Genomic DNA, 17,120 nt, shown 5'->3' with positions numbered 1-17,120 from the left:
AAACTTTTCCAAAAAGTACTGTGATGTGATTCTCCTTCGTCTGTGCGTCAAGCAGCATTTAACAGCAATACAAGCAGATATAAGGACTGGACACAGAAGGAAAAGGAAACGTGATGTATATTCTCTCCTCTCTGGTTCTGCTTTTAGGTTTGAGTAACAGAGCTGTAGTCGCGTCATCTTGTGAAGGGCAATAGAACCCTAAATACTGTGCCAAGCGTTTGGAGCTGCAGCCTAATTGTCCTGTTGACTGCAAATAAAGTTTTAGGTTCTTTTTAGTACTTTAGAAGCGTCTTTTTCTTCCTTTCATTTAATGCACATGTGTCAAAGTCAAGCCCGGGGGCCGGATCCGGCCCTTAGGGTGATTCTATCCGGCCCTCCAGATCATTTTATTTTATTGTTATGAATGGCCCAATGTTATCTTACGCTTATGTCTAATTTGTATTTGGACAAAATATATTTTTGGAGGGTAAAATATTGAAAGTTATTTAAGATTTAAGTTGATTTGTTCTGGGATAATATTAATGCCTTTTTATTATTCACAATTATGTTAAAAAGTTACAGTTGTAAAGCTTTAAAAATGAGCTTTGTGGACTATTTTGACATTTACTGAGACTTTTTAGGTTATTTTGGCTAATTTAGGCTTTTTTTGTTTTTTTTTAAGCTTTTTAAGTTTAGCTATTTTATCAGTTACATGCTAGCTGTTTTGACTAACCTAAAGATTTATTTATTTATTTTTGGCTAATTTAGCATTTAGCTCATATTTTAGCTTGCTATCAGCTTTACCTTTTTCAGCTATTAGTTTCAGAGATTTCAGCTAACTTTAGCATTTTCAGCTATTAGCTTCAGCGTTTTTAGCTATCAATATCAGCATCTTCAGCTATTAGCACTGGCATCTTTAGTGGCCAAATTTAGGCCTATATATATATATAGTTCATAATTATGTCAAAAAGTTACGGTTTTAAAGTTTTGAAATGTAGTTTTAGAGCCGAGGTCAGTAACCAAAAGAGCCATTTAGGCTCATTTTCTACTGATCAAAACCTATAAGGAGCTGCATAGTCTTACTTTAGCCTTTAAGAAATTTGGATTTACATTCATCACCTACTGACACCCTCGATTTAATGGAGAACATCGGTCAAAATACTAGAATCTGTTTCAAGTTTACATTTAATTCAAAGAAAATTTGAATTTTCTGCAGCAATACAGCCTCAAAGCAAATGAAGATTTTATGTGGTTCAACACTGAAAGATTTAAACCAAAAATAATTAAATTAGTACAAGTACATTAATTTTGTTCAAAACTACACAGGATACAAAAATAGCAGTTAATTTGTATTTAGCTTGTTCTTTTGTGGCTTTTGGTTTTTAACAAAACGTATTAAAAAAAGAGACGATTTTTTTCACTGTTTCAGTCCCAGATATCTAAAAACACTTCTCTTCATTGCTAATTTCCTGACCAATATTGAAAATCTTAGTTTAGCGACTCAGCCGACCACCAACATTTTGATTTTGACCATAGATTCTTTCTGGTCTAACTATTTGACTCTTGTTTAAGGGCTGAGTTTTGCATTGTTAAATCATGAATTTGTTGATCAGTTTTCCTTAAGAATTTAACTAAAATGATTTTGCTTTAAATTTCAATTACAGATTTAAAGTCAAGTCTCAGTTAGTTTGGTAAATAAAAAGAGATGTGAGGAAATTTTCAAGGTTTTCTGAGTTTTCTAATAAAATTATTGGTGGTTGTACACTATCCACCATTTTTAATGCATGTTAATAACAGACACTAGTTTATACTAACCAAATATTTAAAAAGTATATTTTTAAAAAAGTCCTTTTTATAGAAGAAAACTATGAATGAAACAAATAAAAATGTACTTATTTTTCACTAATAATAATAATGCTGTTTTATACTTTTGAATTTGTTTTGAAAATTCATTATTTCAAATGATGAAAACAAACACAAAATTAAAATTAAACATAAAAAGAACAGAAATAGCCATACTTGGATATATTAACCCTTTAAGTACCTGCTCAACCAAATGGTGGAGCACATTTAGAAAACATATTTTTAAAAATATTGATTGTGTGTGTTACTCCCCAAGGTACAGAGGCCCTAAAGTAAAATTGATGGGAAAAAATGATGAAAAAAAAAACAAAAACTTTTTTTTCCCCAAAATTGAAGCAAAAAATATATGTTTTCTGGTTAGTAACTGGTGTGCACCAGATAATAACCGGAAAAAAAATTACTTCCATTTAAAAAAAAACAAAACTTTTTTTTCAGTTGCTATGCGCACCAGTAACTAACTTTCTTATTTCTAAAAATTGAAGTTAAAAAAAGGTCTGGATAGTAACTGGTATGCACCAGATAGTAACTTTTACAGAACCCTTGTGTATTTTTAGAAGAAAAAAAATAAACGTCACTTCTATTTTTTTTCTTTGATGTCCCTTTAGGGAGAATAAGCAGCAAGAAAAAAACTTTTTTGGTGATTTTTTTATTCTTTTTTAAAGGGTTACACTAAGTAATTAGTCATAAAATTGATTGGAAAATAACCTACGTAAACAAATGCATTTGTAAATAATTCAATTGATACTCTTAATCACACAGAGATAGTAACTGTTATACATACATAACATGACACATTAAGTTTGACAAAAGGAGTTTAATTAATTGCTTGAAAAGGAGGAAAGAAACTTCTATGATTCCACCCATATTTTGAATTATACTTTAATTAAATTCCAACGTCGAGATGATTTCTACTTTTTCTTGTGTTTTAGCAGAAGTTTTGTCATGAACACACAATAATTCGCCGTAGTCAAGAGCATTTAAATAACGTTTAAGGTGCAGTTCACACAAAAAATGAGCATTTTGAATATTTGTCACGTGATCACAGCTGAACCCTGAGAACAGACTGAAGCCCCGCCTCCAATGACATCACACATAAAGCCACAGTCAAATCGCGGAGTTCCGCCATTTTAACTTCCTGCTTCCACGGGAGACGCCGCCGTGGCGTATCACTTCTTGTCAAAAGCGCCAGCTAGTTTATCTGAGCAGAAGGAGCTGAGTTCGTTCGGTTTTGTGTTTCTACAGGAGTCTGAGTACCCGCCTCGCGCTCGCTCCAGACATATCGTGCCGCTCAGTTTCAGTTGAAGAGTCGCAATGCCGAGCCACCCGCTCCGTGTGGCGGTTGTGTGCTCGAGCAACCAGAACCGCAGTATGGAAGCGCACAGTATCCTCAGGTAACGGAGAGCCGCCGGGAGGAGGACGACACGGACACACTGACGAGAGTAGCGCGGTACCGAGGGGTTGTAGCTTCCGCCTGTGACGATGCGCGTCGACGCCGGCGCCGCAGCCCGGCAGGCCTCGGCGCAGTTTAACAATGGACGCGCCGCTGAGGGCTTCAGAGACGCTGCTGCTCACTTCCGGATGGATTCAATGCGTTTTAAATACTTATTTACCGACAAAATCACAACTAAGTTGTCTTTAGACAAAAACTTGAGGGATTTTTTAAAAGGAAGGCCCATGGCGAGGAGTTTCCTCCATCCCCATTTGTTGACAGCAGCACCCTCTGGTGGTCATTGTTCGTAAACACAAGGCGGTGATTTTATAATGCAAAGTCATTGCTCTGAAGGAGCCACAGATCCACGTTTATCTTCCGTTAACCAACCACTACTTAGGATGTGAAGATGTATTTTAAACTGTCCCTATTTGAAAAAACTATCTATTTAATTTGATAACTCCCTGAGAAATAAAAACTTTGTTACTATGGATGTATTTTGTGGTATTCTGTGGATGTCTGCTGCTTTTAAACCCATCTCTTGGTTTTTTTTTTTTTCTTCTCTGCAGTAAACGAGGATTTGAAGTGCGATCATTCGGGACCGGTACTCACGTGAAGCTGCCTGGTCCGGCTCCGGATAAGCCTAATGTGTACGACTTCAAAACCACTTATGAACAGATGTACAACGACTTGGTCCGCAAGGACAAGGAACTGTATCCCCCCCAACTCACCGCTGCTTCACACATCAACACGCACGTCACTTGAAGACAGTAGTAAACACTGTGCATCTGATTGTACATGTATCTGTGGAGTTGGGGGGAGCACAGATGGGTAAATCACAAATGTGTGACCGATAAGTGGTTAGACAATGATGGGATGGAGGATCACCATGCACTGCAGCAGCAGTAAGTGCACTCTGGGAGGTCGTATGAAGCTCACTGTCTTCAGATTTTGTTCTTTTTTTTTAAGGGTTTTTGGTTCTAACCATAAATTAGCCACTGCTTTGTTAAGTAAAGTGACAAATGAAAGGAGCATGTCAGGAAGAAGAGGGAAAATGAATAAAAATGGAAGCAAAAAAAAAAGTTCTGGAAGCTTCTCATCTGTGGGAAAATCAACAAAAACCTGGAAATGTTCAGTTAATGACGTTAATTCATGCCTGATTGGCATTCTTTGGAATAAATCATAATTAAGAACTTCAAAAAATAGTAAAAGCATCAAATCTGCACTTAAAGTTATTTATGACATTTCCCTTCAGGAAGTATTATCTTTTATTTATGTAAAATGTTTTGTTTCCTCTGGTTTGGAACAGTTTAAATATGAGAAACAGACGGATATTCCAGGTGTTTTGAGATCTGTTGGTTAAAGCTGGTGAAAGTAATCAAGATTAATGTTGCAGAAACAGTTTCTTTCCAGATATATAGCCAGGTTTTTTTGTGAGGTCTAAAAAACAAACTGATGGTTACAGGATTATGTTTCCTAAAACTATATCGTGTGTCAGAATGGCCATCTTTAAAATTAAAACCTTGAAAAAGTAACTTCTTGTCCAAAGTTACTTTTATTCTCTTTATGTCGTGTAGTTACTTTAAGTGGCCACACGGGGGCGCCAGAGGACGTGAGGCGCTTGTCCTTCACGTGTCCTTAAGGCTTCACTTGACCTTTAGGTGTGATGGAATGTTTCCTGCACGTGAGGCCTGATTTCTGTCTGCAGTTGAGGACCCGTCTGTGTTCTCGTCCGTCTTCTGCTGCTGTGAAGTTTCCTTGACCTCCTTACTCTTCAGATACACACAGAACGGCATCTTGCACATGCTGGATCGCAACAAGCGCATCAAGTCCAAGCCGGAGCGCTTCCAGCAGTGCAAGGACAAGTTCGACCTGGTCGTCACCTGTGAGGAGAGGGTTTATGACCAAGTGCTGGAGGGTGAGGATTCTCTGATCTCACATCTTTGAGACTTTTCCATTTGAAGGCCTCTCAGAATCTTCTAAATCGCGTGTCAAAGTCAAGGCCCGGGGGCCGGATCCGGCCCTCCGGGTGATGTTATATTGCCTTTATTTCTAAATCTAAATTTTTGTCAAAAATTATTTCTATGGAGAGTGAAATATGAAAGTTTTTTTTTAAGTTTTAGTTGATTTATTTATTTATTTATGTTAAAATAAACAACTTTGAAAATAGCCATTCTTCTTGCTTTTTGGACTTTTTGGAGTTTAGCTAATATTTCAGCTACACACTAGCTGTTTAGGCTAATTTTGTTTTTTCTTTTTTTTAGGTCGTTTTTTAGTTTAGCTAATATTTCAGATACATGCTAGCTGTTTAGGCTAATTTTGTTTGTTTTTTTTTCAGTTTTTTAGGTCGTTTTTTAGTTTTGCTAATATTTTAGCTACATGCTAGCTGTTTTGGCAAATTTAATTTTTTTTTTAGTGTTTTAGGTTATTTTTTAGTTTAGCTAACATTTCAGCTACATGCTAGCTGTTTAGGCTAATTTTGTTTTTTTCAGTTTTTTAGGTCGTTTTTTTAGTTTAGCTAATATTTTAGCTACATGCTAGCTGTTTTGCCTAATTTATTGTTTTTTTGTTTTGTTTTTTAGGTCTTTTTTTAGTTTAGCTAATATTTCAGCTACATGCTAGCTGTATTTGCTAATTTAGGCTTTTTTTGTTTTTTTTCAAGGTACTTTGAAGTTTAGCTAATATTTCAGCTACATGCTAGTTGTTTTCGCAAATTTAGTTTTTTTTTTTTAGTGTTTTAGGTTATTTTTTAGTTTAGCTAACATTTCAGCTACATGCTAGCTGTTTTGGCTAACTTAGATTTTTTTAAACGTTTTTTAGGCTAATTTGGCATTTAGCTAATATTTTAGTAGTCTATCAGCTTCAGCGTTTTCAGCTATTAACTTCAATATTTTCAGCCATCAGCATTAGCGTCTTCACTGGCCAAATTCAGCTTGCAGCATTCACACTAGCATTAATGGAGGTAATTCTATAAACAGTATCCAGTTCATAATTATGTTTAAAAAGTTAGATTTTTAAAGTTTTAAAAATGTAGTTTAATAAATGTTTATCCTGTTCGTTCCGCGACTTGAGGTGTTTTAGATTTCGCTCCCTTGTAAGATTGAGTTTAACACCTCTGTTCTAAATGTTTTTTCTCTCAGATCTGAACTCGAGAGAACAGGAAACTATGCAGCCCGTGCATGTGATCAACGTAGACATTCAGGATAACCACGAGGAAGCGACTCTGGGTGCCTTTCTCATCTGTGAGCTGTGTCAATGTGTGAGTGTCTCTACCCACGTTTGTGTTTGCGGTTTCGTATCATGACCTTCACGGGCCGACCTGGTTTCTCTGCAGATCCAGCACACCGACGACATGGAGAATGAAATCGACGAGCTCCTGCAAGAGTTTGAAGACAAAAGTAACAGGCCTTTCCTTCACACCGTCTGCTTCTACTGACACACGGAGGGCGGTTTGCAATAAAAACCAGGATCCAGAGACAGAACATGGACGCCCCCTGACCTGTGTGTCTGCAGGACCTCACACGGCGTCACGGTGGTGAGGGTGGGGTTTTCCTCGTGAAGAGGACGGACTTGCTGCTCTCTCTTTGCCTTTACCCTTCCAGATCAAGGTTAGCTTAAATCCCAGATCTCATGAAATCACACAAACGTCTCCTCAGGGAGCGCCATGACAACCACACTTCAAAAAGCCCAGTTTCTTTGAGTTTAGTATAACGCACTTCTGATTATTATTATTATTGTTTTGGTAATTTTAATTCATTTAAGTATTTAGGACATATTTTAATTCAGAGCTGGAACAAGTGTACGAGTTTACACACGGGAAGCAGAAAGAAAGTTTTTGTTGCTCTTATGTTAAAATTATAACTAAGTGGGAGGGGCTTATGAAGAATAACCAAACATGGATTGTGTTATTTCAGATATTTAAACTCGACATGCTGTCTTTCAGGGCATAGTGTTTGTTGTTTTTCTTTTGTAAATGTTTAATAATGGACTCATTGTAATTATTTCGACGCTGTGAGCTCAGCTCTGAGTGCCTGATTTTTCTCTGTAAATAGGAATCTGATAAAAGGATTATCTCAAAGGAACCGACTCTGTGCTTTTGTTAGTCTGGACCTCGGGTCTGTAACCTGCAGCTCCAGATCTTTCATCTCTCCATGGTGGCTCCTTAGTCAAACATAAAATATGTCATGGAGACTGCTGACTCAGTCAAGGTCCAACTCCAAACTAAAATAACAAAACCCAGCAGTATAAGACTGCCAAAGACAAAGGGAAGAAAATGGAACAAAAAAAATAAAGTTGCATTTTTTTTAATTGCATTTTTTTTTAAAGTAAGGATTACTAAACTTAATTTATATTAGTTAAATGTATAAATTGATGTCTGAGGTGAAAATGGATGATAAACTATGTAGGTTTTTACACCCTATTGACCTGAAGATGTCTATTTTGTTCAACTTTACCTCCAGAATGAACAGATTTTATATGGAAAGCAAAAATTTTGTAAAAAACTTTGATATTTTGAGTTAAAAGCAGATATTCTCTTATGCTGCATAACATTGGCTAATAGGTGTCCAGAACTGCACTGAGATGATCCAGTTTGGCAAAGAGCATCTTTTATTTTGAAAATAAGTTATTTGAGCTTCTGTCAAATTGAAAAAAAAAAGAGAGATGCTAGTTTCTCTTTATATTTTTTCTTTTGTTCCTGACAAAAAAGAAATAATTCATTCATATTTTTGATTTTTTTGCAATAAGGATGTTGCCAAGTTGAAGCCAGATGAGGTTGGCAAGCACTGATTTTGAGTAAAATGTAATAATCAAAACCATAAATAAAATAACTCAAGATAATTTTCATAATTTTCTCTGGTGATGTGCCCCTCCTTGCGCAAAAATCACGATTTCGAGTTCGCCATACACCCCAGGGCCACACGGGCTGTTTTAAAAAATGTTGTTTTAGTGTTCAATAAACATTTATCCTGTCCGGCCCACAAACTAAGGTCTGTTTTGGATTTTGGCCCATTGTGCGATTGAGTTCAACACCCCTGATTTAGACAAATGCAGATTATTTCTTCAAGTTAAGATAGTAAAAAGACTACTAAATTATTTTCTAACCTAAGAAACATTTCACAAAACTCAAAGTTAGTGTTTGATCAGTTTATGAAGAAAACAAAGGTACAGAATTCAGCAGGAATGACTTCCTGTGAAAATCCTTCACATCTAAAAAAAACAACAAAAAACAAAAATTTTGTTTATTTTAGTTATTCTAGCTTTTTATTTGAATAGATTTTTTTGCTTAAAACAATTTAAATAAAGTTTCCTAACATTTACTCAAACTGTGATGCGGTCTTTGAAGTATCCACAATAAAACCGTCATGACACTTTAGTATCATCAGTCTTTACTTCTATGAAAATGTAAACATGTTTGATGATGAAACAGAACTTTGACATTTATAGAGGAAGTCCTGATATATGTTCACATGAATACATTAGACTGAACATTTTAGACGTGGTTTATGTTGGCGGTTAATCTCTCCCTCTGAACCCACACAGACGTTTCCAGGTTAGCTAGGAGGGCGGGACGCTAACGTTTCTAATCCACAGCCCCTCTGAACCTCAAACTGGACTTCCATCCTTTGAAGGAGGGGGGTCAGTCTTGTCAGAGGGCGCTGAGGCAGCAGGTTGCTCTGAAGTCCCCTCTTTAGTCTTCTCGTCCACACAGTCCCGTCCAGCTGAAACTCCTGCTGACGAGCTCCGTTCTGCGGACGCCGCCGCGATCACCTCCTGAGCCTGCGGCGCCTGGCTGAGGGGCAGACTGAACCCCCTTTTCCCTCCACTTCCTGTGGCCCCGGCCAGTGCGGGCGTCAAGCTCTTGGCCTCCTCCTCTCCGTGCAGCCAGTCCATCTTCTGGTGGTGCTGCTTGACGGCGTCGTCGACCCGAGCGTCGATCATGGCTTCTGTCAGGACGCCATCCTCTGAGGAATAGGCTGCTGCCTGGAAGAGAAGCAGATCCGTGTCGGCGAAAGAGAAGCATGGAGGTTCTGTCCGGATGGGGGAGGGGGACGTACCTGCCACGCCACGCCCAGCTTAGAGATCTCTCGACCCGACATGCCCTCCGTGCGTTTGGCGATCTCGGAGCACTTCCTGCCGTAGTCGAACTGGGCCAGCTTCAGCCGCCTTCAGAGAAAACAGAGAAAAGGCGGGGTTAATCCAGCTCCTCCTTTTTTGACACCAAGTCTTTCATATATCAAAAAACAGCTGTGTAAGAAGAAAGAGGAAGAAGCCCCTCCCTGCTGGTTCAGTGTGAACATTGTGGGCTTAATGCCTGTCAAAGAACCTGCATTTAGCGCCCGGTGTGAATGTAGCATCAGATTTTTTTCAACTTTTTTTTTTTTTAAACCTCTTAAAACTCGAGATAATGTTTGAGTTAACCCTCTAGTCATGTATTTATGTACTCCAGGAAAGCAGAACTAACAACTGTGGTAATATAAACTAAAATGTGATGTCTACACATGTGGTCGCCAGGTCTAAAAGGTTAAAACACAAGTTGTGTGACACGGTTTCTCATAACTCAACAAATAAAGAATAATTTTTAATCACATTGGGTAGAGTCAGAAAGTTGATCATCTTCATTGCATCAGCATAATTGACTGTATAGGAGACCTGGACTGAGTGAGTGTGACGTCATGCATAGAAAATGTTTTACTTCCAGTTCCAACATTTCCATGACAACAGTCAATGGTTTTGCTTTCCTTTACGATGGTACGTTTTTCAGCATTGACTATAAATAGAACCGGACAGCTTGACCCCGCCCCCTTCATTCCAAACAGGAAGTACCTGCTGGCTGCAAGAAGCCAAAATCCCATATACATTTTTATTAACGTTTTCTTTCAAATTTTAATTTATTTTTCATGATTTTTTTCTTTATCACAAGTTATTCAAGTTATAAACTGACATTTACAGTCAATAGTTTTTGGTAATACTCACTGGCGTCCTCCAGTCGCCGGCTCCAGCACGTATTTGTCGAAGTACAGCCGCACCAGGCGCTCCCTTTCCTCCAGTCCCGGCAGAGCGAAGTTAACGATTTCATCAATGCGGTCGTTTATGGCCCAGTCGAACTGTTCCGGCTGGTTACTGGCCAACACCAGCATAAACCTGCAGGACAAACGGCATTTTACCGGCGTGCACGAGCATTCTGTGCTTGGATAACACGCAGCAGAGCTTTACTTGTTACTCTGTTCTCCAGTGCGATACAAGAACGCGTTCAGAGTAGCTCTAAGGTCTTCACTGATCTTCTCCTGCAAACAGAAAGACCATCTGTAAATGTAAATGAGCGCTGCAGGTAAAGTCGGGTCTGTGCAGGCTTACGGTCGCTCGTTTGCGCAGGAAAGCGTCAGCCTCATCAACAAACAGCAGCAGTCTGAAACCGGACATGACATCAGAAACAGCTACACCAGGATGGGACAAGTATTTCTGTGGAGCAGCAGCTTACCCGCGCCGGCTCGTGGTGGCCCAGTCGAACACCTTATGCATGGCTGTCACGCCATCGCGGCCCATGGGCGCCACATCGCCGCCCGTCATGATGGCATAGTCCATTCCTGAATGCACGGCCAGCTTCTGCTCGGTGAGAACAAACATCCTCCATCAACGGCCCCGCCTCCTTCCCGTGACCTCCTCCTCCTCCATCCTCCCTCATGCTCACCTTAGCGAACAGCGTCTTCCCTGTTCCTGGAGGGCCGTACATCAGGATGTTCCTGTACAAACCCTTGTTCTGCCTCGTGTTCCTAGTTGCTATGGCGATGTCCCGCACGCGCTCCTCTAAAGAAGGCTGCAACGTGTGGAGTCAACAAGTAATTAGAAAAAAACAGAAAACTTCAATCTGTTTTTTGGAACTGAAGTTCACTTACACTGAGCACAACGCCTTCAAGTGCGTCCTGAGGTTTACTCTTCAGCCGTTTGGCCGTCTGTGTTCAGACAGGTGGAGAGTGTTAGAATCTAGGAGTATAAGGTGATACGATATGTATCGCGATACGTGTTTTACGACACGTAAGCATTTTTTCACAATTTTTTGAAGCAAAAAACAAAACGAAAGGAAAAGACACAACAAATGTAAAACACTGAAAAACATTCATAAATAATGAATTAAGTATCATCTCGTCAGGATTTTAATCAATATGGGTATCGCCAAAAGAAATATCGCGATATATCCCAGGACATTACTAGAATATTTTTATATTAGTTTTGAAAGAAAACATAAAGGAATAACACAACAAATGTAAGACACTGGAGGACACTCATAAACAAATAATTAAATATCATCTGGTCAACATTTTAAATTGATACGATTATCGACAAACGAAATATCGCGATATATCCCAGAACTATACTAGAACATGTTTTCACTATTTTTTTTTAAACAAAAAAACAAAACAAAAAGTAAAAACACAACAAACGTAAGACAATGAAGAACGCTCATAAATAGTTAAATATCATCTTGTCAGAATTTTAAATTGATACAATTATCACCAAACGAAATATCGCGATATATCCCAGAGCTATACTAGAACATGTTTTCACTATTTTTTGAAGCAAAAAACAAAACAAAAAGTAAAAACACAACAAACGTAAGACAATGAAGAACGCTCATAAATAGTTAAATATCATCTTGTCAGAATTTTAAATCGATACAAGTATCGCCAAACGAAATATCGCGATATATCCCGGGACTATATTAGAACATTTTGTCACTATTTTTTGAAGCAAAAAAATAAATAAATAAACTAAATTTAAAGAAAAGACAACAAACGTAACACATTGAGAGATACTCATAAATAATAAATTAAAATCTGTTCAGAATTTTAAATTGATAAAATTATCGCCAATCGAAATATTGCGATATATTCCAGGACTATATTAGCACTTTTTTTTCTTTTTACAAACAACAAAAAGCAAAAAAAAGATCCAACAAACAAAAGACACTGAAGGAGACTCATAAATATAAAATTTCAAGTCAGCATTTTAAATCGATACAAGTATCGCCAAACGAAGTATCAACAAATCAATTTTTCCCTACACCCCTAATTAGAACCAGTGACCGCACAGCTAAAGGGTCCACTTCATTTCATCACCTTGATAGGATGCTTGACGGCTTCGGCTACAGTGAACCTGGAGGTCTCTCGCACCAGAGACGGCTTCCCGAGCCTGGCTTCAATGTAGCGTCCTGCCACTCCGGTTGCATTTCTGGCTGAATACACCCCCACGGCTAAAAGGGTTAGTCCTGCCACCTAGTGGTACAGGGGGTGGAATTACAAGACAAGAAAAAAATAGGAGGAAAACTTAAGTGAATAGGAATGTAAATGCAAGAAATGCTTTAAAACTTTTCACTTTCACCAAAAAGAACCAAACAAATCACCGTTGTAATGTTTGACTCAGAAGCATGACAGAAACAATACCAGTCTGGTTTGTTTTTTAATGGTAAAGTTTAAATAGTACTAAAAAATGCTATGTTTGTCCAGTCAAATAAAGCTTTGCAGATACAGATAGAGTGTATCTATGGCTCTCACCGTTGCGGTCACTTTGTCCCAGTCGGACACAAAAGCTCTGAATCCTTCTCCAAACACGGCACCTGCAGTTCTGAACATCACAAGAACCCACAATGAGCTGCAGGGACTACTTCTAGATCTTTTATTCTTAAAGTGATGATAATAAAATAAATCCACGATTTAATAAATGCTTTTTAAATAAAAGACAATACTTAAAACAAGGTATTAAAAAACTCCAGACGTTGAGGGTCAGAAATCCTGCCTTATCTGCTGCTGGTTACCTAGATCAGGTGTGTTTAGCATATAGGGACTTTCAATGGCAGGTTGGTTGAAAATGTGCAGGACAGCGGCCCTGGAGTTTAATACCTGGGACTTAAAAATTAAAATAACCAGAAAAGTTGCATTACATGTGTTAATGCTAGTGTGAATCCTTTTAGCTGAAAGTAGTCGCTGAAGCTTTTTGCTGAAAATCGTGATGCAATTTACTTTAAATGCTGTAGGGATTTGCTGAAAATGCAAAAGCTATTTGTTAAATTGTTGACTTTGCTAAAAGACTGAAATTTTTCGTTAAAGAACTATGAAAGAGGACTGAAGTTTACCTAAGTTTGTGAAAAACTTGTAGTAAAATTCCTTAAAAATCCATTATACATGCCAATTTTGCAACAATATTTAGGGTATTGGTTAAATATGAGGTAAACTCCAAATTAACCAAAAAAAAAAAAGCTAGCTCGTTGGTTAAATACTAGCTAAACTCCAAAATAGACTAAAAATCCTCAGCAAACTAAATTAGTCAGAAATGTTAGCCTGTTGCTAAAATAGAAGCTAAACTCTAAATTAGCATATAAAAACCTCAGTAGATAACAAATTAGCCAAAAATCTTAGCGTTTTGCTAAGAAGCTACACTCTGAATTAGCATAAAAAAACTCAGTAGATGTCAAATTAGCCAAAAAAGCTAGCACATTGCTTAAATACTAGCTAAACTCCAAAATAGATTAAAAATCCTCAGCTAACTAAATTAGTCAAAAACGTTAGTCTGTTGCTAAAATTGAAGCTAATTTCTAATTTAGCCTATAAAAACCACTTTAGACTACAAATTAGCAAAGAATTTCGCTAAAATATGAGCTAAACTCCAAATGAGCAAAAAACTCAGTAGATGTCAAATTGGCCAAAAAACCTAGCACACTGCTTAAATACTAGCTAAACTCCAGAATATCCTAAAAATCTTTAGCAAACTAAATTCATCAAAAACGTTTGCATGTTGCTAAAATAGCAGCTAAACTCTAAATTAGTCTATAAAAACCTGAGAAGATAACAAATTTACCAAAAATGTTAGCATTTTGCTAAAATAGAAGCTAAACTCCAAATTAGCATAAGAAAACATTAGATGTCAAATTAGCCAAAAAAGCTAGCACATTGCTTAAATACTAGCTAAACTCTAGAATATCCTAAAAATCCCCAGAAAAACTAAATTAGTTAAAAATATTAGCATTTTGCTAAAATAGAACCTAAACTCCAAACTAGCATAAAAACCTCAGTATATGTCAAATTAGCCAAAAAAGCTAGCACATTGCTTATTTACTAGCTTAACTCCAAAATGCCCTAAAAATCCCCAGCAAACTAAATTAGTCAAAAACGTTAGCCTATGGCTAAAATAAAAGCTAATTTCTACATCAGCCTCTAAAAACTACAGTAAATAAATTGGCCAAAAACGTTAGCATGTTGCTAAATATTAGCTAAATTCCATTTTTTAAAAATTACTATAAAAGATAAAAACATAGCCCATGAATATCTTTAAAGAGTTGTTGCTAATCTATTTAGTATTATAAAATATTTGAAGACTTTTCATTCATTTCTAATGGAGCATATTTTGCTCCATTTTTCTAAAAAGTATAAAGTTTATGAATACCAAAAATACAAGCAGTGATGTCCTGAACGAGCTGAACGTTTTGATATCAAGTTTGCTGAAATCACTGAAACGAATTGAGTTTTTACGTACGGAAAGGAACAGGAGAATCACTAGTCCGACTGCTTACTAAACATTCATACAACTACGTCTCACTTTATGGACTCCAGCACGGTCTGCCGGTGCTCGGCCGCCTTCAGTCGGATTTGTTCTCGGATGATGTCGGCGTTCTCCCGCTCCACGCGCGCTCGAGCTTTCGTCTCCGCCTCGATGCGCATCAGCTCGTTTTTGTGCCTCAGCTCCATCTCGTGCTCTATGGTCGCTGTGGACGCACAGAAACAGACGTTTTCATGAAGGAGAACCTCACGCCATCACCGTGAAGGAGGCGGAGTCTGTACCTTTCCTCATGGCCTCCTGTTTCTGCACAGACTCCTCCTGTTTTCGGAGGTTCTCCTCATTCAACAGTTGCTGTAAAGAGAAAAGAAGGTGGGTTATCTCCTCCTGGTAACCTGATAGATAAATGCTGGTCTCACCTGTTGGCGCAGTTGGTCCTCATATCGCTGTCTGGCCAGCTTATCCTGGTACTGAGCCCTCTGGAAACACAAGACTCAAACTAGCATCTTTAAGATCAGCCAATAGAAACAGAGACTTGAGTTCATCCTCACCGCTTGGTGCTGCTTGGTCTCCTCATTCAGGGTTTTCCTCCTCTCCTCGCCTTGAATGCGGATCTGATCTCCTTTGAGCTGCTCCACAGCAGCTTCATACTCCTGTCAGGTGAACAGGAGAAAGCTGCTCTCAATACTGATATACAAATACATGAGTGGAATATACTTTAAAAGACTGACAAAGCTCATATTAAATACCTTTATTCTTGCTTTTATTTACTCTAAACTCAAATAAATAACAGCTGGATAGGGCAACAAACAGCTTTAAATGATATAAATTGTGTATTTTTCACTAGCGATGCTACAATTCTCAGTTTAAATCTGAACTAATCAAGTGTCAAACTCATTTTGTGCCAAATTCAAGAAATATTTTTATTTATTGTTTTATTAAATTATAGCAGGCTTAGTCTAAGACAAATGAAAAGTGTTTTTTTTTTACTTTTTATTTGCTAATTAGCTAAATTAAAAGATTATTTTTCAGTTTTTTTTGTTGTTTGTATGTCATCTACTGAACAGACACAAAATTGTTACCCAAAAAATATTAAACCAAATTGCGGAAAAAAAAACGAATTGTTGCATTATTCATTTTTATTTATTTATTTATTTTTACTAGCGTGGTTCCTCCAAACCAGCTGGATTTGTTATGCAGATTTTATACAATGGTGATTTATGGAACTTTACTTTATTACAAAATATATTACATGTTATGGATTGTCTGCAGTAGAAAAATTAATTGTTTACTAAAACATAAAATCTTTTTAAAATTAACCTGGATTAATGCGCATTTATGAACATTTTCTTTTTTTTATTGTCTTTTATTTTGAAAATCCCCTGGAATTACATCAATTCCCACTGTTAAATTAGGACTTAATTAGGTCATAAACCATCCAGTTTGTCAAAGATTTAACTATTAGATTAACTCTAAAAAGTTTAAAGTGTGAACAGGACTGTTTTTGGTCCATGTTTCAGTGACCTATCAGCAGTGAGCGGCTGCAGATCCCGCTCTTCCGGTGAGCGCGTGCCCGGCTTACCTTGATTTTGCTCTGGTACTCCATCTGAGAGGTGCTCTCCTGCATGCGGGCCAGATCCAGAGCCTCTTTGGCGTGACCTGAGTTCGGGAGAGAGGAGGCGACAGATGAGGCGGGGTGACCTCTGACCCCCACGGGTCACTGACTGACCGTGGGTGATCTCTGCGGTAGCATCGCTGTCATTCGGACAGCGATCACCGATCAATTCAGATTATTTTTAATAAATAATTCTCCTCCTGATCCTCCACCCCAACACCTCCCAGCACCCCCACACCCCGGACACTTACGGGACTTGTCGAGCTCCTTGGCCGCCTGGGCAGCTCTCTCCAGCCCGGTGGGATCGAAGTTGCTCCATTTGTCCTTGGGTTTATCTCCTCCACCGCTCGAGCCTCCGGCGGGAGGCGGCGGAGGTGGCGGCGGCTCCGGTAAACCGGGAGGCGGCTCGGGCTGGCTCTTGTTCAGACCGAACAGCCACGACATGGTACCGGGCTAAACGAAGCACAGTTCTGCCGGTTCTGAGAGGAGCGCGAGGGCTGCAAACGCCGCACGTCTGTCAGTGCACTTCCTCCACACGCGTGTCACGCTGCAGCGTTCTGCGCATGCGTGGGGTGTAGCGCAACTCTGGCTGAACAACAGCCGCGGTGATTGGCTGATGATGAATACTGTTGGATGTGATTGGTCAGACATCACGGCGGCGTGCTGTGGAGGTCATTCATGTAGCCC

The 17,120-nt window shown here is 38.4% G+C and overlaps 3 protein-coding genes across 3 annotated transcripts in view; 2 read left to right on the top strand and 1 right to left on the bottom strand.

The window, feature by feature from the left end:
* The window catches only part of fndc10 (fibronectin type III domain containing 10), a gene marked incomplete in the record, with an annotated part of 1,874 nt that extends 1,591 nt beyond the window's left edge, over window positions 1-283 (top strand). The window contains 1 exon segment of the mRNA XM_024270409.2: window positions 1-283.
* A 2,671-nt stretch (window positions 284-2,954) lies between these two features.
* ssu72 (SSU72 homolog, RNA polymerase II CTD phosphatase) lies at window positions 2,955-7,353 on the top strand. The gene is made up of 5 exons (XM_024270701.2): window positions 2,955-3,233; window positions 3,841-3,984; window positions 5,050-5,189; window positions 6,412-6,530; window positions 6,606-7,353. The coding sequence occupies exons 1-5, from the start codon at window positions 3,154-3,156 to the stop codon at window positions 6,705-6,707; spliced, it is 585 nt and encodes a 194-aa protein (XP_024126469.1). The 5' UTR covers window positions 2,955-3,153; the 3' UTR covers window positions 6,708-7,353.
* A 1,282-nt stretch (window positions 7,354-8,635) lies between these two features.
* Window positions 8,636-17,120, bottom strand: atad3 (ATPase family AAA domain containing 3). The gene is made up of 16 exons (XM_024270995.2): window positions 16,685-17,120; window positions 16,401-16,477; window positions 15,370-15,471; window positions 15,238-15,297; window positions 15,103-15,172; window positions 14,861-15,026; window positions 12,823-12,892; window positions 12,388-12,543; window positions 11,167-11,223; window positions 10,962-11,087; window positions 10,752-10,876; window positions 10,628-10,679; window positions 10,487-10,557; window positions 10,247-10,414; window positions 9,328-9,436; window positions 8,636-9,253 (listed from the first exon to the last, which is right to left on the bottom strand). Exons 1-16 carry the CDS (start codon window positions 16,875-16,877, stop codon window positions 8,876-8,878), a joined length of 1,980 nt encoding a protein of 659 aa, XP_024126763.1. The 5' UTR covers window positions 16,878-17,120; the 3' UTR covers window positions 8,636-8,875.

The sequence above is a fragment of the Oryzias melastigma genome, linkage group LG5 (genome assembly GCF_002922805.2).
Source record: "Oryzias melastigma strain HK-1 linkage group LG5, ASM292280v2, whole genome shotgun sequence".
NCBI lineage: Eukaryota > Metazoa > Chordata > Actinopteri > Beloniformes > Adrianichthyidae > Oryzias > Oryzias melastigma.
The sequence above is the reverse complement of the archived record's forward strand: the minus strand, read 5'-3'. Positions and strand labels throughout refer to the sequence as shown.

What these genes read in the sequence shown, in the direction of transcription:
- ssu72 (XM_024270701.2), top strand. Translation starts at nt 3,154, where the DNA reads ATGCCGAGCCACCCGCTCCGTGTGGCGGTTGTGTGCTCGAGCAACCAG. An exon ending in GTCCGCAAGGACAAGGAACT is followed by an intron (nt 3,985 to 5,049) that starts GTATCCCCCCCA and finishes CTTACTCTTCAG; the next exon opens with ATACACACAGAACGGCATCT. An exon ending in TCTGTGAGCTGTGTCAATGT is followed by an intron (nt 6,531 to 6,605) that starts GTGAGTGTCTCT and finishes GTTTCTCTGCAG; the next exon opens with ATCCAGCACACCGACGACAT.
- atad3 (XM_024270995.2), bottom strand. Translation starts at nt 16,877, where the DNA reads ATGTCGTGGCTGTTCGGTCTGAACAAGAGCCAGCCCGAGCCGCCTCCC. An exon ending in GGAAGACGCTGTTCGCTAAG is followed by an intron (nt 10,877 to 10,961) that starts GTGAGCATGAGG and finishes CTCACCGAGCAG; the next exon opens with AAGCTGGCCGTGCATTCAGG. An exon ending in TCCTGCGCAAACGAGCGACC is followed by an intron (nt 10,558 to 10,627) that starts GTAAGCCTGCAC and finishes TTCTGTTTGCAG; the next exon opens with GAGAAGATCAGTGAAGACCT.